A 25638-nucleotide genomic window follows, 5' to 3' on the forward strand; every position below is an offset into this window, starting at 1 on the left:
ATTGCACTTTTAAAATCCAATTTTATCCAACTAAAACTCACTAAACATGTTACAATCTGATTGTACAGTCACCTATACATCTACTAACAAGTATGTAGTGCAAGGACCTGCATGTGTATAAAACTGATTGCAAAAATAATCCATACACATCCACTACTTAATGGCAATGTAATCTATTTTTTGATATTGTTTCTTATTGTATTTTTCTGCCTCTTTGTAACGTCCTCTGTAAGCTCCTAAACCTCTCCTATCCGCTCTCACGACAGTTTTGGCCATGTACACTGCTATGTGCACACTACACATCCAATAGTCCATCTCAGGAGTGAGCAAGAGAGGGTAGCTACATTCCAACCTACAGTAGGACCTTGAAGAAGGAACATAGCCACCCTCTAACAGGAAGGCAGACCACAGCAGCAACAAAGGGGAATTTGGAGATTTGGAGGAAGCTGAGAGCAATAGAATGAAATTTGTTTTAGTTAAACCACATCATTCATTCAAAACGTTCTGTGAATGGGAGAACTACAAGTACCAACAGTCCTTGTGAATGTTGGCTTGTAGTTCTCTATGAACGAACAGGGGGCTGTTGAACGCTCAAGGTAGTTTATTGATGGTTCATATCATTTAGTAACTGTCTGCTTGTACGAGGTACGAGCAAACAGCTGACACTGACAGACAGATGGTACCATTTGATTGCTGTGACCAATCGCACCAGATCACATGGCAATTGTACACAATGGATGGCTTCCATTCATAGCCATTCCATATGTACTATTGTGCTGCTAGCTGTGATTGGTCAGTGATCACATGGTACAGACAGGGCCAATCACAGACCTTCTGTACCATGTGATTAGCTGTGATATGAAAGGATTCATTCATAACAAATGGTTGCTTATAACAGTGATTATCACTGTTTATAAGTGATCATAATGTGAAAAAAAAAACAAACCTGATCGCCCCCCCCGAGAGTAGTACAGTGTTAATATGGTAGCACTGTACTTCCCTGGTCACAATATATTTTAAAAAAATATTTTAAATAAACCCAAAAAAGTATTCATGTTTATTTAAAATACTCTCACCAGTCAGTGTCCCTGATCATTGTCACACCAGTTATACGATGACACTGTACTGCACTGGTGGCAGTATTTAAAAAAGAAAATTGTGAAAAAAAAATGTAATTTCTTAATTTTTAAAAGAAATTGTGAAAACATGTATTCTGCTACGTCTTTGCGAAAACAAAATCCCAATACATGTAAATAAATTGGTTTACGTGAAAGTTATAGCATCTACTGTACATATGACAAATTTTTTTATACCAGTAATGGCGGTGATCAGCGACTTATAGTGGGACTGCGGCACTGCAGCGGGCATTCTGACACTGGGGGGAACTGACTAACCGCCACTGACATCCCAATGACACTAATACAGTGATCAGTGCTAATAAAAAGCACTGACACTGTACTAATGGCACTGGGAAATCCAAGGGTTAACTGTGTGCTGTTTTACAGTGTGTGCTGTGTGTGTTTTACTAGGGAAACATGCTGCTGTGTCTTTCTCTGCTGTGCGGAGAAATATACGGCAGTATGTTACTGCTGGCAGGAGAGAGACCTGTGTTGTTTACACACAGGTGTCTCCCCTGTCAGTGATACTCAGCGATCGCCGGATGCTGGCGGGAAATCTCCGGCTGGGACCAGGTAATCGACATCTGTAGCCGCCAATGTCAGCGCACACGCGCCCCCTACAAGGAAATGTTAAATCACATATATATATATGATTTTGTGCAGGGAAGCAGTTAAGCAAAACAGCCCTATGACCAGCACAGTAAATGCCACATTTTTTTGCGCATACACAAACAAAATAATTTAACTGAAAACAGAATCATACATTATAATGCAAAAACAATCGTATAGGAACTGCTTTATTTTTTGATTGCTAGCAACTCAAGCCCATAGCATATAAGCCAGAAGGATGATTAATAGTATATAAAGTATTCAAAAACTTTACATTTGCAGATCTAACACAAACGCTGGCACTGCCCCAAAACTCTGAATCAACAATATATCGCTCAATTTCCTTTCTTCTTAAACCTTAACCGGATGAAAAGCATAACTGCAACATGTTGTAAGAGTTTCATTCGTCATTAAATCAAAGTCTCCTAGAAAACTTGCAATACTTATTCTAGAATTGTGACCACATCAAAGGAAATGCAATCAAAGAAAGATTCCTTTCTTTTGTCACTGCCCTTGTGAAACTGGAAACAGGAGGAGAAACAAAAAAGAAACTACTCAATTGTTCAAAGCAACCAGTCACATTCTTGCTTTCATTTTCTTATTCTGTTCCAGAAAAAAATGTGATCCAATTAGTTGCTGTGGACAAGACTTTTATGTTCCTTTTCTTCATTTTTACATAGCAACCCCAGCATTTGTAAATATGATGATTCTGTTTTGTTCTCCTCTATTATTACTACCTGGACTTTTTTTTATACCACCTTAATTACCTGTGTTTGTTTAATATGACAACAATGCTTATCCAAAACCTGACCAAAGATCTAGAAATAGAATAAGGCAATACTGGAACCACATTGTTGAATTTTAGACCCAGAAAGTCATTTGAGATCACCTTAGGCTATATGGTGCCACATGCAACATTTTAGTATGGTACACCCCCCCCCCTTTTTTTTTTAAACTTTGCCTCTTGCTTTGTTTTAATTTAACAAACTTTTTAGCCAAGCCGACTGCTTTTAAGAGACGTAACCTGCAATAGCTCTATTCCTATGGCTGGTAATACAAAAGGTCCTAAAAGCCCAAAACTAATTCTGAATTAAGTGGTTGGAACTGTTATCAGCCTGCTATTGGTATGACTACTTGGAAATGACTTTCCCTCATGTTGTATCCAGGGGTGGACTGACAACTCATGGGGCCCCCAGGCAATAGGGGGTCATGGGACCCCTGTGTCCTTGCCCAAACTCAAAAAAGCCTATGAAAAAGGTACAAGGGGCATCTCATGGGGCTGCCTACTGACCCAGGGCCCACGGGCAGTGCCCGAGTTTCCAAATGGTCAGTCCACCCCTGGTTGTATCCCTGTGACACTAGGACAAAAGATGAGGGAGTGGGGGTTACCAAGGCAGAAAGATACTGTAGTAATTAAAATGTCAACAGTGATGTATTATTTCCCCACTCTGCATAAGGGTTTTGTTGTTGTTTGAATCATCATTGGACATATTTTCCATTACTTTCTGTGCTAAGGGGGGGAGATCTCCCCAATGGGGAAACAAACAGCAATGAAGAATTTACTTGTATGCTTCCCTGCTGTAGCCAGAACCAAAATAAAATGTTTTTGGAGCAGAGAGGGGGTTCCTTTGTGTTATGTTATAAATACAATTCTAACTGTAGGCAGTAAACCAATAATGCCAGAAAGGGGCCATTATCCAGAAGACAGGAACTGGTTTGTCTCGGACTGTCTTCCCTTCCTTTCTTCCTACTTTGCTAAAGTCATCACACTTGGAAATGTGTGAAATAACATTGAAACCAGTTGAAAGTTTCTTTCCTGTGGGGTGGAGCAGTACTCTCAGACGATGGCACAGTTAAGGCCAGCTATGGTGTTCATTTTGAAGGAGCAAAACTCAAGATTCCAGTTTTATTACCCTCTTCTACAAGACATTGGCACAAGTGGACATCTGAAGGGAAAGTGTAAGGCTGCACTTCCTACCTGCAGAAAAAAATTAACCCCAGTTAGCATCTGCTTATTACAGAGTGTATTTTTTGTTGAAAGTCATAAAGTCAGATAGTTGAAGCCTTGTGTCTTGGGTAGGTTGAGGATTTACCTGTGTGCTCTATTTTTTAGACCTGTAGTGCTTCTGGTGTAATAAAGAAATACAGTACTGGATATAAAGACCAAACAAACATCATTATGAAGACTTTCAATACAAATACCTTTTATTCCAAAAAATCAAGGTAGAGCAAGCAAATGAAATCTACACGTGTTTCATGCATACTAGCAACAGAAACAACTGAGTACTGTCCATGATACTTTTTTCTATTTGTACTAACATACAATTTTCAGGACAAGCTTTCTGGATATGCCCCCTTCTTCAAGGTCCAAGCAGTACTTTTGAGTACTGCTTGGACCTTGAAGAAGGGGGCATACCCTGAAAGCTTGTCCTGAAAATTGTATGTTAGTGCAAATAAAAAAGGTATCACGGATAGTACTCAGTTGTTTCTGTTGCAAGTGCACTAATACGGCTACAATCACCTCATGTATACTAGCAGTTATTCATAGAGTTACTTGGTGTACAGATACAATGTCTTGGAATCTTGGTTGAAAAAAGTGAGATGCGATGTGAAAATATTTATAATTTGCCAGCCAATAATTCATTGCTTATCCACAATTTCTTAAAGCATCTCATACTGAAAGTGTCCATATGGCTTTATTTCATATCATAAATATTTGTATCTGCAGGTGATTGTGATATACCAGATTATACCTACTGTAACAGTATAGTCCTCATACAGGCAGGTTGAAGGGCTCCAGGGTGCGCGGCCCATTGGGAGAAACTGTTTTAGTTTCATCAGTGGTTATTAAAACCTGGTTTGTAGCTCTGAAGAAGAGGGTCTCACTCTCGAAACTCATAAACTGTGCCCTGGTGGCTGGACGTGCCTCCGATGGCTTGTTGAACTGATACATGCAACTGACCTTTTTGTGAGTAGTTTGGCATTCTTCTTTTTATTCATTAAAGTCTTATGGTAACGCACTAGGCTGGTATGCTTTCTTCTTGTGTTTGTTTTAAACCTGGTTTGGAACCTGGAGTCCAGAGATTTTGTAGAGACATGTGAGGGATTAAGTCCCCAATTCTGGGATCAAGTTTTGCAGGCAACCAGCTCACCAATTGTAGAGGAATGTGCAGAGCTTTTATTAGAGACAACACTATAGTTCTGGGCTCAATCCTGGCAGACAGAGGAGGTCTCTGCACAGAAATCAAGAGGGCCCCACTTAGGAGACAGAAGCGAGTCAGAATAGCAAGGAGCTGCTAGGTGAATGTACTGAGTGTGTGCAAGAAGACTATCTGGAAGAGAAAGACAAGGACCTGAGGATTGAGGCCAGAGCAGCAGCACTGCAAGTGTAATCAGGAGGGCTGATGTGCATGTAATTTAAAAAAAGAAGAATTAGGCGAGTGGCTGCGTCCCTAATGCTCTACCATTTGAAGCTGGTTCTTACACTATACTGTATATGTGGTCATTTCTATAGTAGTGCCAGGATCACTGGCCTCTTACTGGCATCCAAATGTTAAAGAAAACTTGACACCTCTTTTATGTCATTGAATCTTTATTATTGTGGAAACCAGCATGTAACACTTAAGCTGGGGTCACACTGTAAAAATAGTACTGACGTAATTTCTTCTGTAGTCTTACCAAAAAGTCTGATATGGTTTCTTCTAATGATATTCTTTCCAGTAATACTGAGTATGTGTGTGATATTTGCTGTAAAACAGTTTGCTTTAAAAAAATAATGCAATGAATATTTTTATTAATTTAACAAACTTCCTAGAAAGATCAGTAAATCACAAAAAAAGAAATTAAATGAGCGCCAGTTCACACCATGCCCACACATGAATCGCACAGGAACTCATGTGATTCACGTGCAGTTTTGTGTGGTGTCATTTGAGTTCACTCATTTTGAATGGGCTAAAATCGCACCGCTCTGCACCAAAAGTATTGCATGCACTACTTTTTAAAATGCACTGTAACCGGATTGCATGATACAAAAATACGATGCGATCCAGTGCTGGAAGGTGCAGGCAAATGCACTGCATTTGTGACCTGCGTTTGGGGTGTTGTTACCTTTCTACTGACACCCGCAGCAGATTGCAAAAGAAGTGTATTTGGCATGTGGTCTGAATGGCACAGGAACGCACAGAGTGTTTTTGTGCGATTCATGTGCTGTCATGGTGTGCACCTACCCTCAGTGTTTGGTGTACAGCAATTCACTTATGTACATGTACAGTTTTTGAAGGCACTCATGTTGTAGGCTGTTACAAGCATCCTGGGGAACTTGCCAGTTATCTGTCACGACAGTAATATTGGAGCTTCTACTGGATATCTTTTTACAATACTCTTTCACAATTAAACCCCTCAAGAACTTATCTCTAAAATAACCTAAGGCTTACAAATAACACTCAAAGTGTATGCAATACCAAAACATTTTTGTGTACTTTTGGATAGAATAGAGAATTAAGGCCCATGTCATATTTTTTTTGTCTGTTTCCCAGCGGAGGCCCTACACACCCTGGAAGCTTAACCCATAGCAACTTAATAAAAAGGAACTTTACCCATAGCAACTTAATAAAAAGGAACTTTACCCAAAGCAACTTAATAAAAAATAATATTCTTTAGCAAGGAACATATTCTACATTAATAATTATGCTACTAAAATTAGTGTGTTCTGTAAATTGCCTCCAGCATTGCTCCCGTTTCTTCTTGCTGGAGGCTGCCATTTTGCTAAAGCCTAGAGCCCCTGAGCAACAGTAAACCATAAACCGAAACTAAACCCTTAGATTTAATGGTATCAATAAACAGTTACATTATTAGGGGATATTATACATACTGGATATTTGAGAACATTTGATGAGTTAAAGGCCTTGTATCACCTTCCTAATAAGCAGTTTTTCAGATATATCCAATTGCGGCATGCTTATCAAGCGCAATTTGGATCCTCTGGGTTTTCCCTTTCCCCATCGAATCTGAAGTCATTACTGTGGGACAGTGAGTTATCTAAGTCCTTATCCACTATATATATATATATATATATAGGTCTCTTTTCCGCAAAACTAGTAAACTCCTGTAAGTGTGTAGGACTAGGTGGGAGGCAGTGGTCCCTGAAAACAAAATGCAGCTGACTAGTGCAGACCTGCCAGAAAGTGGTTTTTAATAAATCTTATGCGGGGTAATAATCACTAAGTTAGTGAATGCAAATTTGTATTTATTAGATCACATAGATTGTGAAAAAGGTAGACATTTATCATGGTGAACAGTGTGCAATCATAAGAATAAAATAAAAAAAATACAAACAAAAACAAAAAAAGTTCTGCGTCTTCCACTTAGCTGCATGCGTGGTAGTAAATCAGATAAAGGAGACAAAGCTTCTTCTGTGTTCATCAGATGAAAAGTTCATTTAAAGAATCCAGATATAAGTACAATTCTTCCTTATCAGTTCCTTATTTAGAGTAGTCAGGATATGTGAAATAAACTTCCTGGATATTGAATGAATAATTTACAATGAATGCATGAAGATATGAATATAGGCTATGTCACTGTAATTAAACCTTTAACTAAATGGATGCTTGAGTAGAGATCAATAAAATTAACAAAACTGCATCTTATTACCTTCTTTGTGGATGTACAACATCATGTAAGTGATAGACTGTGGTTCCCCAGTATATGGCCAATATCAATGGGCCAGTATCCAAAAAATTACAGTGGAAAGGCTTCTACAATAAATAAAATAAATTAATAAAGTGATGATTGAAATATATCAATATGCTGGATGAATAAAATGTCATTACCATAATAGAAACCAGGGTTTCCCACTGATGAAAAAATTGGCATAAGAATGCATGTAGCGGTAGAATCAAGAGATAACTTCTCCTTAAAGTCCACAAATTGTAGTTTGAATATGAAAGTCTCTTATTATGCATTCAAGCACTCAAGCTTCCTTATAGTGTGCCCAATTATGGGTTCCAAAAACTCCTCTATAATGAGAGCAAGTGCAGTTCCTTTAGGAATTCATGGGGCAGATGTCCCGTATATCGTAAATATACTGATGAGATAATTCTTAATTCACCTAAATAGGCCAAAAATTTCTCTCAGAGAGAGCACTGAATACCCAATTGCAACATAAGATATAACAATCCCGTATCAAAAATCTTGGTAAAATGTGACTCGGCTTAATTCAATAGGTACTTGCCACCGGTGGAAGTGAACTAAGCCACTTAAGATTTCCAAAAAAGTCTCGGGAGTAATTGCAAAGTGGTTTTTCGTCTTGCCTCATGTTTATCCAAGATGGAGATGCATCACTTGCTTCTCTCCCCTCGTGGATACCGCAGCATGGAGGGATGCGGAGCGTGATTATGTCACTACGTTTAGTTTTTATTTAGAGCATATCATTAAAACTAATAGGGTTTATAGGTCCTGGGGTATATATTCAACTTTGTTTTTAAGTTTTATATTTGTTGTGTTTTGTATTAATATCTTTATACATGCAGGCTACTATAATATGGCCACCGCTTGTTGTATCATTTGTATTAACATTTAGATGTTTTCATAAATAAGTAGGTATATTTGGTTTTTATTTGTCTTCACAGGCTGCAAGTAGGATTTGGTAGTTTAGATTTGCTTGATGCTATGTATGTTCATGTATAATTTATAGTTGATCAAGCAGAGTGGTTGTTACAGCGGTAGGTGTATATACTATCTACGGTCGACAGGAAAATTGCCGCCAAAACAGTGATAGTATCATATATATATTGCGGTCTACAGGAAAATGGCCACCGTAAGTCCGCCCATTGATTTGATTGGTCAGGGAGTTTCCCCATATAAGGAAGCATGGTTGACCAATGATGTTACCCTGAGGAAGTCACGTGAGCGGTGACGCAATGCGTAGGTGATGTCATTTCCGGCACGGACGCCATCTTTGGACTCCCTATAGAACCCATGCAAGTACACCCATACATGAGGTTCTAAATGCTGTATACAAGAAGATGTACTATGTGAGTGTCCTGTGTATATATTTTAATTACTGTGCTAATAAATGGTAATACACTATGGAGGCTTTTCTCTTTGTGGGCCATGTGGGAGCTGTTTTCTCTGGATAAGAGTCATTTAGGATATTCCTTGAGGATACACTTTAATCCAGGGGGATCCAGGAGTGATCCATAAGGCATTTAGGCCCTTTTAGGGTCGCAGCAAGGAGGTGAGGAGCCAATCTAGCTGTGTGCGGAGTCATCACAAGAGCCTACAAAAGCACAAGATTCACCTGCATGTTTGCATTCATTGATGTGGACACTGGTGGCACGTTTTTGTTATATAAGATATAATTTTGAGTGATGTGTTAATTTATATTCACTTGTTGCATATATATTCACTTGCTGCATATATACATATATTTTTTTCTGATTTCAGCGGTTTATTTATGGTTATGAATAGACTGTGTTGACACTGAGCACTTGTTTTATAGGGTATATCCCCTGTATTAGGGGGCTTAATATCAGTTATTTCCACCATATGCACAATATTGTGTGATATTGCACGATTGTAGCATTCATTTATATTATTAGGATTCACTGTTTGTTCCACCATTATGTCACATTTTTTATGTTGAGATTTAGTTTCTGTATAGAGCGCTACACTTATTGATTGTTATAACTACGTTGACGCGTTTCGTCCGGCAATCATCAGGGACTTCGTCAGAACTGTAAGGGGACAACTCATCCATTGCTTTTTATAGTGCATTAATTGCATCCTTTTGTCCTTATGTCATCCTCTTGTGTTGAAATGTCATCACGACATTGTCAGTCCAAAATTAAATAAAAAAGCATATAATTAAAAAAGAACATCAGATAAATGGCCAAAAATTTAAAATACATTTCAGATAATGTTCTTCTTTATTTAATACCATCAGATAACAATATAAATACATTAAATTGTATTTATAATTATCAATTTTCCACAAAATATAATATTTTTATCAAATCTTATTTGGAATAACCCATTAAAGATTTAATTCAAAAATACTTTAAAATTTAATTCAGTATTTAATCCATGTGAAGTACCTAGTGTATATATCCAAAACTTTTTTTTTTGTAACAGTATTTGATCAAAATCTCCTCTCCTTGATGAAATGTTCAAGAGGAAAATTCTCTTTAGTTTTAAACCCTCAGTTTTTCCATGATGTATATCTTTAAAGTGTTGGGCCAATGGATTCTCTTTTTCCTTTTCATTTTTATTTCTATTTTCATTTCTAATATCTCTTAAATGTTCTCCAATTCGTACTTTTAATGGTCTTTTGGTTTTTCCCATATAGACTTTTTTACATGGACATTCTATCATATAAACCACTTTACTACTGGAGCAATTTATAAAATGTCTAATTTTAAAGGTTTGGGATTCATCAATATTATGAAATTGATTTGTTCTATGTACATGAGGACAGATCTGACAATGGCCACAAGGGTACATTCCTGTAACTTTATTCATTTTAGTTAACCAATTTTCACTAGGGACCTTTTTAAACTCTGATAGAACCAGCATGTCATTCAAACTGGAAGTTCTTTTTGCAACCATTTGTGGTTTATCTCCTACAATTTGAGCTATCCCTGGATTCATAATTAATAAATGCCAATGAGAATTTAAAACTTTTTTAACATCATGCCATTGTTGTACAAATTTAGTTATAAACCTCATTGGTTAATTCTGTGATTTATTATCAATTTTATTTAAATTAACATTAGTGATCAAATCTTTTCTAGCTTTATATGAGGCCTTCCGTTTTGCTCTTCTCAAAGTTCTATGAGAATAACCTCTTTCTCTAAATCTTTCATAAAGTTGAATTGCTTCATTTTTAAATTGAATTTCATCCAAACAATTTCTTTTAATCCTCAGAAATTGACCAATAGGTATACCTTGTATCAATGTCTCAGGGTGATGGCTAGTAGCATGTAAAAGTGTATTTGCTGCTGTTTCTTTTCTAAATGTCTTTTTTGTCAAAATATTCTCATGGATAGAAATGGATAAATCCAAAAACGAAATGTCCTTATTATCAAAGATATACGTTAATTTTATGTTTCTATCATTTTGGTTCAGATTAGTCAGAAAACTTTTTAATTGTTCAATCTCTCCATCCCAAACCACCAGAACATTATCAATATATCTTGGCCATTTTACAACATGTTTATTAAACATGGGTGATGTATATACTACATCATTCTCCAATAATCCTAAATAGAGACAGGCATAAGCTGGGGCCCAAGGGGCTCCCATTGATGTGCCACAAATTTGTTGATAAAATATACCCAGAAATTGGAAACAATTATGTGTTAGTAAAAATTTTAGAAGATCAAGGATCAGTTAATTTTGTGCTCCCATTTCTGGAAATTGTGCTTCCAAAAAATAAGCTACTGCTCTCAATCCCCAAATGTGGGGGATTGAGGTGTATAGGGATTCTATATCTATACCAACTAATAGTGCCCCTTCAGGGACTCTAATATCTTCAATTTTAAATAAAACATCCCTTGTATCTTTAACATATGATTATAGTCCAGTTACTAAATCCTTAATAAGATCATCTATAAATGTACCAATTGTTTCTAATGGGCCCTTTACTGCTGACACTATAGGATGCCCTGGTGGTTGGGATGGATTTTTATGTATTTTTGGAATCACATAAAATGTAGGAATATTGTAAATATCAATATTGAGCATATCATACTCGTCTAGTTAAAATATTTGCTTCATAGGCCCAAATTATCTTTCTATTCAGAATATTTACTATTTTAAGGAATGGGTTTTCATGCAAATGATGATATGTTTTCGTATCTTTTAATTGCCTCTTAATTTCTCTTTCATAATCCTCACTTTGCATGAGAACCACATTTCCACCTTTATCACTTCTTTTGATCACTATCCCTTTCGCTCTTTGCAATTCATCCAATGCTTTCCTTTCCTCTTTAGTTAAATTATCTGAGTTCTTTTAAACCAATCAATCTTGCGTAAGTCATCATGGACTAAGTCCAAAAAGAGGCTAAGCCATTTATTTTCACTGATATTTAGGCATTCTTTTTGAGGAAACTTTCAATCTAGTGTGTCTTTTCCATTTATTGGGGATTACTTTTTCTTTTACGTCTTCCTCTATTATCCCTTCTTCTAAAAGACTCAAAAGATCCTTAATTGCTTGTTTTTCGGCCTCAGAATTCAGTCCAAAATTATTGAATTCATTATCAGCAATAAAAGGAATTCTTAATAATATTTTCCTCAAAAATAAATTTAAATCTTTAAATACTTCAAAAAGTTCAATTTTATTAGCTGGGGAAAAAGATAAACCCTTCTGTAATAAAGCATAATGTCTTTCCTCAAGTTTAAAGTTGGATAAATTTGTCACTTTTAAATAATTTTCCTTAATTGTTGATTTTGAATCCAAATGTATTTCTTGTGACTCCTTGTCCGATTTTGGGGATAATTGAAGTGGTTCTTTCGTCCTTTGGTGATTTCATATGTTTGTTCCCTTGTTTTGGAGTATCTATATTTTCCACAGTGGTTTTTTCTTTTTCTAAAAAAAACTCACTGTTTTTTTGTTTTCATCGTCATCTTCACTAATAGAAGAACCTGATCTATTTTTCCGAGATGGGTATCTTTTATGTTTAGAGCTACTCCTTCCTCTGATATTAGATAAATCAAAAATTTCATCCTTTCCCCAATCTTCTATATCTCTTTTAAATTTTTGTTGTTTAGTAATTTTCTAATTTTTTGAGATCTTTTCTATCTCCTTTTTTTAAAAAATCATTATGTTTTTCATATTCTGGGTTATCTTTTAGAGGATCAAGGGATTCTATACTTCTTTCTATTTGTTCAGAAAGTTCATTTAGTTGAATTTTTTTCTTCTTCAACTATTATACGCATAACTTCAATGCCCTGTTTAATACATTTATCTTTCCATTTTTCCAAAAATCTTGAAGTATGAAGATGTTCAGCTGGAATAACTCTTTCCCTTAATTCTCTAGGGATAATTCCATTTTCAATATAGGATTCTAATGAAGTAATATCCCATTTTCTATTTAAATATTTAATTGTTAATTTTTTGTGATTTTTACATTTATTTTTAATATCTATTCCATTGTCATCTGATGTCTGATTAAAATCTTTAGAGAATGCGGATTTAATTTCCGCATCCATATCATCACCTATCTGATATGCCATCTATGATGTTCAAATTGTGTTCACCATGTAAATGTCATCTATAATATACACATAAATACTGTGAATTATACTTTATAAAAAAAAATGGCGAAACAGGTTCTATTAACCTTTAAGTTAGAGCTTAATAAAGAGAAAAAATTGCCATCATAATTAGGTGCAATCACCTGATCTTTCAATATCCCCGTCTCACTTCATATATAGAGTGTGGATTTTAAACCAAAAGCTTATAAAAACAAAATGCAGCTGACTAGTGCAGACCTGCCAGAAAGTGGTAGCCTAAATTCATATCTTCATGCATTCATTGTAAATTATTCATTCAATTACCAGGAAATTTATTTCACATACCCTGACTACTCTAAATAAGGAACTGATAAGAAAGAATTGTACTCATATCTGGATTCTTTAAATGAACTGTTCATCTGATGAATACAGAAGAAGTCTTTGCCTCCTTTATCTGATTTACTACCACGCATGCAGCTAAGTGGAAGATGCAGAACTTTTTTTGTTTTTGTTTTTTTATTTTATTCCTATGATTGCACACTGTTCACCATGATAAATCTCTACCTTTTTCAAGATCTATGTGATCTAATAAATACAATTTTGCATTCACTAACTTATTACCATAAGATTTATTAAAAAACACTTTCTGGCAGGTCTGCACTAGTCAGCTGCATTTTGTTTTCATAAGCTTTTTGGTTTAAAATCCACACTCTATATATGAAGTGAGATGGGGATATTGAAAGATCAGGTGATTGCACCAAATTATGATGGCAATTTTTTCTCTTTATTAGGCAGTGGTCCCTGACCTAGATAAAGAAGACTGGGAGCAGGGGCAGACATGGTCACATCTGGAAACTCGGGCACTGCCCAAGGGCCCGGGTCAGTAGTGGGCCCCATGAGATGCCCTTGGTACCTTTTTCATAGGCTTTTTTGAGTTTGGGCAAGGACACAGGGGCCCCATGATCCCCTATTGCCCAGGGGCCCCATGAGTTGTTAGTCCGCCCCTGACTGGGAGGATGTTTGGGATGCTCCTTATACAGTACTAGGTTGGTCTCAGCTTTTGACTAACTAATACACTTCAAATTCTTACACCGTATACAATATATATATGACCCCAGCCAAAATCACTAAGATCTTTGGATCAGCCTCTTCCTCCTGATGGTTGTCTGGCAGATGGGGCTGATTTCATGCACATATTTTTGGATTGTCCAGCTATACAGGGGTTCTGGTCAGAACATTCAAGATGTTACCACTTTACTGCTTCTCCCTTCTGTGAGACATTGCCTACTTACTCTGGTGCATGATTTGGCCCCTACTACAGCTATATGCACACTGCTTACCCTACTCTTCTTCCATGCTAGGAAACTGATTGTTCTCTAATGGAAAAGAACACATGCTCCTACCGTGGGGGCTTGGAAGTCCCAGGTTAATAAGACATTAACCTTCTACAAGGCTACATATCTTAAGAGGGGAGCTCTCCTCAAATTTGACAAGGTTTGAGGCAAGTGGGTATCATCTTCCCTTACGGTCTCTGATTGAGTGGAAATTCTACCATGATTTTCTCCTATTGGGGGCCTCTTTAACATAGTGTTTGCTGTGCATTCGAATTGGTTGTTATATTGCTAGTCTAAAGTTTACCTCTGTGTTTTGCATTTGAGTGAGAATGGCTCTCTTGATGTAACTCTGTGGGGTGGAACATAGTGTGGTGCTCCTATATAGTAATATTTTTGTCCATCCTACTGCGGGTACTTCTCGGACATCTGCAGGCATGTTTATTGTTTTTTATTTTTGCTGTTGTTGTTTTTAATTGGGAATTTTTTCTGTACTATGTTTTCTCTTGTATGTTTTTTGTCGCTAGCTGCTGTTGATGATTAGCGGCTCCAGGTCACTGTCTTGTATGATGTATACTATGTTAAACTTTTCAATAAAAAGACTTAGAAAAAAAATTGTTACATTCCTGGAATGTGAGGATTGCTAACTGTAACATTTGCTTGTGTCCTAAACCAAACTGTCAAACCATCAATTGGTTGGTGTCATAACTGATCACATGTTCAGCACCATGGCAGTTGAAGATCAAACAGAATCAGCTTCCTTGGCTGTAAGGGACAAAAGGGTTTAATTCCGCTTTAAGGCTGTCAGCAGATCGGCCTCTACAGATTTAGCAGTGCCTAAAAATGGAGAGCAACTGAGCATGTGCAGAGCAGGATGAAACAGTTTATTACTGGATTTCAAACAGTATAGACACTTATTTTTTAACGTTTTACATAGCTATACATGCAAAAGGGGTCAGCCTGCTGTGATCTAGCAGGACTTAATATTCTGACTGAAGTTCCACTTTACGTTTAGGTATGGAATAATTTTTCATTGCTATATTGGTCTACCTTAGATTAATGTAAATATGCATGTGCCACACCTGTGGGACTGCTGGGGATACTGGAAATCATTGTAGTGGATACTGTATTAGAGTGATTGCTACTAGCTTCCAGGTTCTGTGCTGAGAACTCCATTTCGGTCACATCCCCAAATTACCCTTTGCTGAGGGCAATTTTTTAGTCAGTAACTTCAGCAACAAAATCAGTATCTGGGGCCAAAAAGAGGGGCAACAGCTAAATGTTTCCAGGAACTGGAATTTAAACTTTCAAAGCAAGTATAGAGGCTCATTAATTTAAAAAAATATACATATCTTTTACTCTTTAAAAAAAAAAATACTTTTGCAGTGTACAACAAGAAAGGCATTATGGAGTTTAATTTTGAAGACAGGGTAAAGGAGGCAACCTATTTGGGAAAAAAAAGTATATTTTAGAAAAAAAATAATTTGACACTGCAACAACAGCATGGAAAAGATTCTCTTCACCTTGTGGTTATTCCAGAGAATGTGCATGAAGCAGATCCATAAGCCAACAAATTTAGCATTAAAAGGGCAAAAAATATTTAAAAATGTAAATGTATTTGGGCAGTTATAAGAAAGCATGCCGAGGAAGAAGTGGACAGCCCCAGCAGACATTGCTTTTGGACATCACACTTTCCACTAGATCTGCACTTATTCAGAGATGATAAGCCAACATTTAATCAAGTTATGGATTTATTAAAATACATTTTAGATACAACTGGCAAAAGTACCTGCATCCCTATTTATATCAGCATCCTATAATCCCCTCAGAATCATCGCTCGCACTGGTAGAGAGGGTTGGCACTTGTAGCTAGTCAGGCGCTATCTAATTTACTGAAGACAAATAGATTGCTCACTTTGCAAGGGAAGTTGCCCCAGAGCTTAGCAAACATTTTTTTTGTTTGTTTTTTTGCATGTGATTGGGTATTCTTTGCAAAGTGAAATGGCACCACATGCACTTGCAAAGTGTAACTTGTCTTGCAAAGTGAACAACCTATTTGCCTTTAGTAAATCAACCTCTTAGAGTCAGTCTTTAACTACTTGCCCTCCAGAGGATTTACCCCCCTCAATGACCAGGCCTTTTTGCTATTCTGCGCTGCACTATTTCAACTGATAATTGCACGGTCATGCACTGCTGTACCCAAACTAAATTTACGTCCTTTTTTTCACACAAATAAAGCTTTCTTTCGGTGGTATTTGATCACCTGTGTGCTTTTTATTTTTGGCGCTATAAACAAAAACAGTTTTGGAGAAAAAATTTTTTTTAAATAAAAAAGATATTTACTCATTTCTGTCATAAAAAATATCCAAAAAATGAATATTTCATCATAAATTTAGGCCAAAATATATTCTGCTACATGTTTTTGGTTAAAGCGACTTATTGCGGGCCTGTGGGACTACAGCGGACATTCTGACACTGGGGGGGAACTGACTTGGGGTCACTGACATCCCCAGTGACACCAGTACAGTGATTAGTGCAAAATAAAAACACTAACACTGTACTAATGGCACTGGGGAGGAAGGGGTTAACATTTGTAGGCAATCAAAGGGTTAACTGTGTTTTACTAGGGGGTGGGGGTGTGTGCTTCACTGTAAGCACACTGATCGGGACAGCTGTGCTCAGCCATCTCGAGCAGTGTGCCCAAACTGACAGGGAGGAGGGCTGCATTGTAAACAACGCAGCCCTCCTGCCTGTCAGTGTTTGCTGGCAATCACTGAGCTACGGAGGATAATCACCGGCTGGGACCCGTGATTGACACCTGCGGCCACGATCGGCAGCGCGGGTAGGGCGGTCGTGCGCCTCGCACGCGCCCCTACCCCCAATGCAAAATCACGTGTATATACGTGATTTTGCACAGCAGTGCCGCCCTGCCACAGTAAATGTACTGTGGCTGGTCGGCAAGCGGTTAACAAGAACAAGGAGAGGAATATGAAAAGCAATAAAGGGATAAAGAAGAAAATAGAAGAAATATACTGTAAGCAACATGAAAAGCAGATGCTCTGGCACACAAAAGCAAATAAAAGGTCTGATAAATATGACTAAAATAAATTATATAAAAGTAATATTAAAGGTGACAGTGACTTAACATTGGGAATTAGAATAACTCCTTGTTATTATTAGTTTGATTACTGATTTTACTAATGTGAATGTACTCTTTTTTCATTACACTGAAGACGGCAGGAGCATTGAAAATCCAAGTTCATAGAACAGCAGTGGGGTTCTGATGCTTGAACTTTGGAGGGAGATTTCATAGTTAGACTCTCCAAGAGATATACTATACCACTTCTACACTTCAACAGATAAAACCGAAATATTCATATTATTGAAGTAGTAAATTAACAAGAATTTAAAATCACACAGTAAATAGGTTAGATAAAAAAAAACCCACAGGCACAAATACCAAGGCTGCGTACAGATGATCGAAAATCAGCCAGTTCAGCAGGGACCAGCCAAATTTCAATCTGTGTGTGGTCCTCCCTGTTTGACAGAAGTTAATCGTAAGATGGACATGATGGAAATCTTTCATTGATCTATATCTGCAACGGAGAGTTCCACTGTCAGACGAGGGGATTCCTCCATCCACTTCACTTGTGTGAATGGAGGAATCTGTTAGTTTTTTTTATTCGACCCTCTGGCTGAACAAAAAAAAAACTAACCATCTATACCCAGCGTAAAGAAAGTGAAAGGACTTTGGAAGTTGCTTTTTTTTTTTCTTTTTTTTGTATTTAATGTCTATGCTCTTCTGATATGCGGATGGATGTCTGACCACTGCAACTTTTGTATTTGCTACTCATAAGTTGTGCTTGCATGTACATACATAGAATTAACTTTTTATTCATGTAGCAGTACTCCCATAGGAGCCGCAGGAATACTGTTCAGGTCTTCTCCAAAAACTTTGCCCCACAGCCAAGCACATAGCCTCATTCACATGTCTCTTCAATGACCAGCCTCATTCACATGTCTCTTCAATGACCAGTCTATATGTGTTGTTTTTTTTCTTTTTTCTTTTTTGGGGAACTTGGATAGGGATGGGGAATTATGTGTGGTACTCCAAAACAAGAACTATGTACAGATGAGGACTTTAAGTATTCTTTCGGATAAGCTATGACGAAGTCCGTGCTTGAAGCAAACAGACTTCAGCTTTAAAGTGTTACTAAACTCAGGACCCTGCATTCACTATATCTGGTCTCCCACAGTACACAGAACATAGAAATGAAATTATTCTAGTAAATATAAACTGCTAAATACCTTTTCTCATCAGCAGTTAGAGCAGTCTTTTGACTTCAGCAGAGCACTGGTTAAAGCTTGTAGGAGAAGTTTTCTTTCTTCTCTAGGAGGATATGAAACCCCTGACCCTCTCTCTGGACAGTGGTGATTGGCCCTGTGCTGATCACATGCACCCTTCCAAGAAAAAAAAAAACCTCTCTAGCAATACACACCAAACTGAGCATGTGCATGTGACCATGGGTTCAGTCTGTATAAGGTGGTCATTTCAACAAGAGGAGGGGCAGAGAAGAAAGGACCAAAAAGATTTTTTACACAATGCAGAGGATTAACCCCTTAGGTTCCACAGTGAGTATAACAAGCATGCTTTACTGCATTTACAGAGTGATTTTACTGTTTTGGGTTTATTAACACTTTAAGGCAGCAGTAGTAACAGTAGTAGTAAGCCTGAGCAGAGTCCTTTGAAGTTGGAGGTTAACCACTTCCCGACCGGCCGTTGTATATAAACGGCCGGACGGTGGCACTGCAGGGTCGGGTGGCCGTCTATAAACGGCCTCCCCGCACCCTGCTTGTGCGCGCTCCCTGGGAGCGCGCAGCACCGCGATCCGGTGCCCGCTGTGTCCTCCGGACACAGTGAAACACCGATCTTCGGACGGGACCTCTGTACGAGGTCCCAATCATGTGATCACTGATTGGCCAATCAGTGATCACATGCAAAGTAGTAAGCAAGATGTCACTTCTGACATCATTGCTTACTATGTGTGAAATCTGTGAATGATCACAGAGGTCACATGGTACAAGGCTATTCACAAAAGCCTTGTACCATGTGACAAGCTGTGACCAATCACAGCTCACTCTGTATTTCTCAATGAGTGCAGGAATGCACACAGAGAGAAAGAGAAATGATTGCTTTTACATCCTATATGGGTGTAAAAGCAATCAGTGTAAAAAAAAAAAAAAAAAAATCTTTATCACCCCTCACAAGTAGTACAGTGTCACCATGGTGACACTGTACTGCTAGGGTGACAGTATGTAAAAAATAAATAAATAAATAAAAAATAATAATATAAAAAAATAAAATAAAAATGTAAAAAAAAGTTTAAAAATTATAATTTTTGCTTATAAACTAATTTGGATTTTTTTTTTTTACTAAAAAGATAACGGAATAAATTTTGGCTAAGATTTATGATGAAATATTATTTATTTGCAAAATTTTATAAAAAAAACACTTTTTTAAAAAAAATTTGGACATTTCATTTACATAGCAAAAAAAATACAAATCCCAGTGGTGAATAAATACCACCAAAATAAAGCTTTATTTATCAAAAAAAAATGGTAAAAAATTCATTTGGGTACAGTGTTGCATGACCGCGCAATTGTTATTCAAAGTGTGATAGCGCTAAAAGCTGAAAATTGCCCTGGTCAGGAAGGGGGTAAAAGTGTCCGGTCTGGAAGTGGTTAAATGGGCAAAGCTCTTTGGAAGACCACCCGGTGTCCCATTTTAGCTGGACCCACAGCTTTAAGATCCTTTAGGAGTGTCTGTGCTTACGTAGCCCAAGAGTAGCTGGATGCCTTCCGTCCTGATAGCAGACCAGATCTTTAGTAGACAATACCTTAGTCAGCATACCACAACCTGGGTCTCAGCATTCAGGCTCTCAGGCCACCCACCTAAGACCACACAGAAGTAGTTGCCTGGGAGGGTGGAACAATCCTATACAGGAAAGACCCAGAGCCCAGTGTGCTCACTGAATATATATAGTTACCCAGCATGCCATCAGAGCCAGTCTCTCTGGGTTAGGCTAGGCCGTATCAATATTCATGCTGTCATCTGCATAGCTCCACACCTAATATCCAGAAACTTCTCAAGCTTTCTGGGTGCAGAGGGAGCTTTTAGGCTGGCAGAAGCTGAGCAAACTGTTGCTCTGCTTTCTCTTCCTATCAGTATCTTTTTCAGCCCTGATTGGCAATATGTGCTGCTTCTTTCCTCACACTCCAGTCCTGCTGTACAAGGACTACAAGATGTTCAGGCCCAGACTGGCCATAGGGATCAGGGCCACTAGGTCATGTGTCCTAAGAAGATTGGCCTGTTGATGATTGGGCCGTATAGCAGGAGGTAAACAGCGACTACGGTCTGGGCAGGGTTAACACAGACCGTGGCCTCCGCTCGCCTCCCGCTATGCGGTCATGCCTACAGCAGGGCTGGTACCAGCAATCTAGGAGGTGCAGAAGAAGACCTGCCAGCAGGGGACACATACCTCCCAGGCTATCCACTGGAAATACACTGCATGAGACAGGCTCTATCCTAACCTTGACAGCTGCACAGGGGAAGAAGGTGAGCGCAGTGTGTGTTTCAGCCACAGTTCCCATTCTGTAGCAATGGTGTGCATGGGGAAGAAGGTACTGGGCTGTCTCTTTGCTGGTTTGGGATGTCTCTTTGCTGGATTGGGCTGTCTCTTTTCTGGATTTGGGATGTCTCTTTGCTATATGGAGATGTCTCTTTGCTGGGTTGGGCTGTCTCTTTGCTGGATTGGGATGTTTCTTTTCTGGATACGGCAGTCTGTTTGCTGGATTGGGACATCTCTTTGCTGTATGGAACTGTCTCTTTGCTAGATTGGGATGCCTCTTTGCTGGATTGAGCCATTTCTTTGCTATATGGAGCTGTCTCTTTGCTGGATTGGGATGTATTTTTGCTGGATTAGGCTGTCTCTTTGCTGGGTTGGAATGTCTCTTTGCTGGATTGGGCCATCTCTTTGCTATATGGAACTGTCTCTTTGCTAGATTGGGATGCCTCTTTGCTGGATTGAGCCATTTCTTTGCTATATGGAGCTGTCTCTTTGCTGAATTGGGATGTATTTTTGCTGGATTAGGCTGTCTCTTTGCTGGGTTGGAATGTCTCTTTGCTGGATTGGGCCATCTCTTTGCTATATGGAACTGTCTCATTGCTGGATTGGGTGATCTGTTTGCTATATGGGGATTTCTCTTTGCTAGATTTGGCTGTCTCATTGCTGGATTAGGCCATTTCTTTGCTATATGGAGCTGTCTCTTTGTTGAACTGCAATGTCTCTTTGCTGGATTGGGATGTCTCTCAGTTGAATGGTACTGCCTCTTTGTTGGACTGGGCAGTCTCTTTGCTATATAGGACTGTCTCTTTGCTGGATTGGGCTGTCTTGTTGCTGAATTTGGCTGTCTCATTGCTGAATTGGGTTGTCCGTTTGTTATATGGGGATGTCTCTTTGCTGGATTGGGATGTCTCTTTACTGAATATGGATGTCAATTTGCTGGATGGGGATGTCTCTTTTCTGGATGGGGATGTCTCTTTTCTGGATGGGGATTTCTCTTGCTAGATTAGGATGTATCTTTGCTGTATATATGGGGATGTCTCTTTGCCGAAGGTAGGACTGTGCAGCGGAGGCAGAGAGTAAAAGGGGGCACTCTGATTAAAGAGAAAAGGGGGCATAACTGTAAGGGGCACTGTGATGGGGGAACTGTGATTGCTAGGGGCATTGAAATGCTAGGGGGACTGCACTGTAATCAGTACAGTGCCCTTTTACAGTGCAGTTCCCTTTTATATCACAGTGCCCTTTTACATTACATTGCGGAGGTCCGTGACCATCCCGTCACCAACCACCCCCACGAATGCCTACCCCCCATCCCTTACACCCCCACCCTCCCCTCCCAGGTTCCTTGGCTGCTCAGTCTATAATGCCCAGGCCTATTTTATGTTCCAGTCTGGGCCTGAAGATGTTCACACCAGGTCAAATTCAGATACTTACACTGCCGCATTTATAACTACATTTAATGATGTCAAACTAAAAAAAGCTAGTGCCCTCAAAAAGAATACTTTCTGGATGGCCAATAATCATTCTTTTATATAAAAAAGAAAAAAAAACAAAACCCCAAATTACATACAATATGTAAAAACTTTATTATATATAAAATCTCCTAGAAGAAAAAAAAACTGTACTACAAAGACCAGACATAAAAATCATTAAAGTAATTAAAAACAGAATATGATGATGTAGACAGGAAGGTACCGTGTATTGTATCTGATGAAGTTGCCCAAAAGTTTTGGACTAGAGTGTTCACTTTGATTCACTCAGTAACCAATATAAATGTACCAAAAAATGTTTAATCATTGCTTTTGAATGAATAGACTGAAGACATTCCCAGGCATGCCCTGTGTCTCATATTCCTCCTCTCCTCCTTGTTCACTTCTTCCCATCCTTCTACTTCCCTTTTCTTTTTTCATTATTGTGAGTTTTAATCTTTATACAGTAGAGGATTATAGGTAATCTTTTCAATGTTATGGTTTTTTGAAAACTGCTGAAAGATAAACACTGGCTATTGGATCTACCAGCTCAGAGCCTAGGATGTTGGAGGACCAAATAGGTACTTATAACTTCCACCACATATTGAGTGGTAGGATGCCAGGTGACACCGTGCATTATAGCTTTTTCACTGTCTGTTTTGTGCATGTATTGTACATGTTCTGAGATTCACCACTTATTGCAGCTTGCTCCCTGACCTTTGAATTGAAAAAATGTTTGTACTTTCGTTTGCTAGAAAACAATAAAAATATTTCAAAAGAATATAATAAAGTACTAATGATTATACAATTGCCATCATTTGTGTCTTTTATGTTTGCCTAGAGTTCAGCTTTAATGGAGAAAAGAAAGCAGCCTTCCTTTGCTGACCACTTTTTAGAAATTCTAGTTCTCGGATTGTCTGACTGTCCAAACATGGAGAAGAGAAATGAAAAAACGAAGAACAAAAAGAGGTGGAGTTTTTGCCTCAGTTTTTGTCATCATACTTCATGAATAATTAGTTGCTGCAAGTTCTGCATTTACACAATAAGAGAGTTGCAGCACTTGATGAGACACTACAGCCAAGATCCTCAAGCAAATATTGAATCTATTGTCCTTTTTATATTAGTAAAATTAGACCGGAAAACCAGAAACATATTTTTGTTCAACATTTCACTGTATAAAATTCATGTATTGTTAACTTAGTATTTATCATGGCTTTGGCTTTTGCCTTTTGTGTGAAAAATGTTAATCATTTTTTTGAGATGTCAGTCCCTAAACCCTTTTACTGCCAGGCCCTCCTCTCTACTCTCTCACACTATTTTTCTAATTTTCCGTTATCATTTTTAATTGAAATATTTCAAAATCTGTTAACCCAAGGGTCAGGTGTATGTAATGCAGTCAGTGCCAGGTTTAGGAATACACAACACACACACACACAGGGGTCAGGAGTATGTAATGCACAGAATGCAGGGGGCAGGACTGTGTAATGCATAGTAATGGCCAGGAGTACAAAATGAATAGTGTAGGAGTCAGTGGTTTCTAATCTACAATGTAGGGGTCAGGAGAGTGCAATACCACAAACAAAACTCTCCCACGCTTTACAGTTTCAGTAAAAAATCCACACTTGCCCCTCAAAAAAACTCAATAATCTGAACAAATCTTTTCCCCTCCCTGCACAAATCCTCCACTACCCACTCAAATCTCCCCCTCACACATCCTGCCTCCTGCCCCGTCCTTCCTACTAACACAAATCATCTTCTTTTCCCAACATAACACCTGTCCATACCCCTTCAAGTACAAGTCCTCTACTCCTCCAAATCCCCCCCAGCAGAAGTTTTCCTTCTCCTCAACCTCCTGCTTCTCTCTCTTCTAGCACAAATCATCCCCCACTGAATCCTCCTTCCAAGCACAAATCCCCTCCATACTGCCTCTTTCACTCCTCAAATCCCCCTTCCCATCAAAAATCTCTCCCATCCCCTCTCCCAAGATGAACCCCCTTCATTTCTCATATGCAGCCACCCTATCTAAGAACTGGTAAACTGTAATATATTAAATTATTGTTTGCTCATATAACATGCTTGATCATTCGTAAAAATAATGAAAAAATTAAGGAAAGAAAAAGTGAGGACAAGCTCACTTTCCCTCATTAACCCCTTAACATGCCTCCAGGGCCCTATAAGGGGCTTCTGACGCTGGGAGTCGGGGCAGGATTTAGGGTCATGTGACCACCATGATTGTATGTCACGGCAGTCACATGATCAGAAAGGAGAGATCGGGGCCTTTCAGTGGGACACCAACGCATATTTTCATACAGTCAAAGTCAGTTGTTAAAGTGGCTGTAAACCCTTACATATACATAGTGAAGTGACTATCCTTACTGAAACACATGAAACAAATTATCATACATAAGTTGTACATGTTGGCCTGCAGACCTTCACAGCCTTCAAAAACACACAGATAAAAGGATTTTTCTTAGTTCGAGCATACAGAGGGTGGGGATCTAACATCTCACACTAAACAGCATTGGCGCAGAGCTTAGTGTAATCTGAGACCTGAGTGAAGAGACAGGACACCCCCCCCTTTACACAGTCTCATAAGCAGGGGCGGACTGACCATTTGGAAACTCGGGCACTGCCCGAGGGCCCGGGGTCAGTAGGGGGCCCCATGAGATGACCCTGGTACCTTTTTTTCATAGGCTTTTTTTAGTTTGGGCAAGGACACAGGGGCCCCATGATCCCCTATTGCCCGGGGGCCCCATGAGTTGTCAGTCAGTTGACCATTTGGAAACTCGGGCACTGCCCGAGGGCCCGGGGTCAGTAGGGGGCCCCATGAGATGACCCTGGTACCTTTTTCATAGGCTTTTTTGAGTTTGGGCAAGGATATAGGGGCCCCATGATCCCCTATTGCCCCGGGGGCCCCATGAGTTGTCAGTCTGCCCCTGCTCATAAGGAAACATGCACAGCTGGGGCTGTCAATCACCTTCTATGTGCTGGGGGGGTCTTCTCCAGATATTCTGGGGTTTGGGGATAATCTGTCAGAAATGACTAACGCAGATAGCAAAGGGAAGAGAGAGGAGACATTATTCACACTAGATTCTTTGAATTGAGGTAAGTACACATTTTAGATGCTCCGTCCATTTTTCATTTCAGAGGCTTACAACCACTTTAACCCTTTTGAGTTTTCAGAAAAGAGCAAGTAATAAGGAATGCAGCATTTTTTATCTATTTAAGCTTTTATTTATACTATGTGAATGGGAAC

The 25638-nt window shown here is 38.7% G+C and overlaps 1 protein-coding gene across 1 annotated transcript in view; it reads left to right on the top strand.

Moving 5' to 3' along the window:
- The first annotated feature begins 3571 nt into the window (after nucleotides 1-3571).
- The window catches only part of IL6 (interleukin 6), a 31883-nt gene continuing 9816 nt past the window's right edge, over nucleotides 3572-25638 (top strand). Inside the window, exon 1 of the mRNA XM_089673218.1 lies at nucleotides 3572-3686. Within this exon, the coding sequence (XP_089529344.1) occupies nucleotides 3572-3686 (115 nt within the window). The remainder of the gene's footprint in view (nucleotides 3687-25638) is intronic.

Source organism: Staurois parvus, unplaced genomic scaffold, assembly GCF_062004578.1.
Source record: "Staurois parvus isolate SC_StPar_1 unplaced genomic scaffold, SC_StPar_1.0 ptg000136l, whole genome shotgun sequence".
Classification (NCBI taxonomy): Eukaryota; Metazoa; Chordata; class Amphibia; order Anura; family Ranidae; genus Staurois; species Staurois parvus.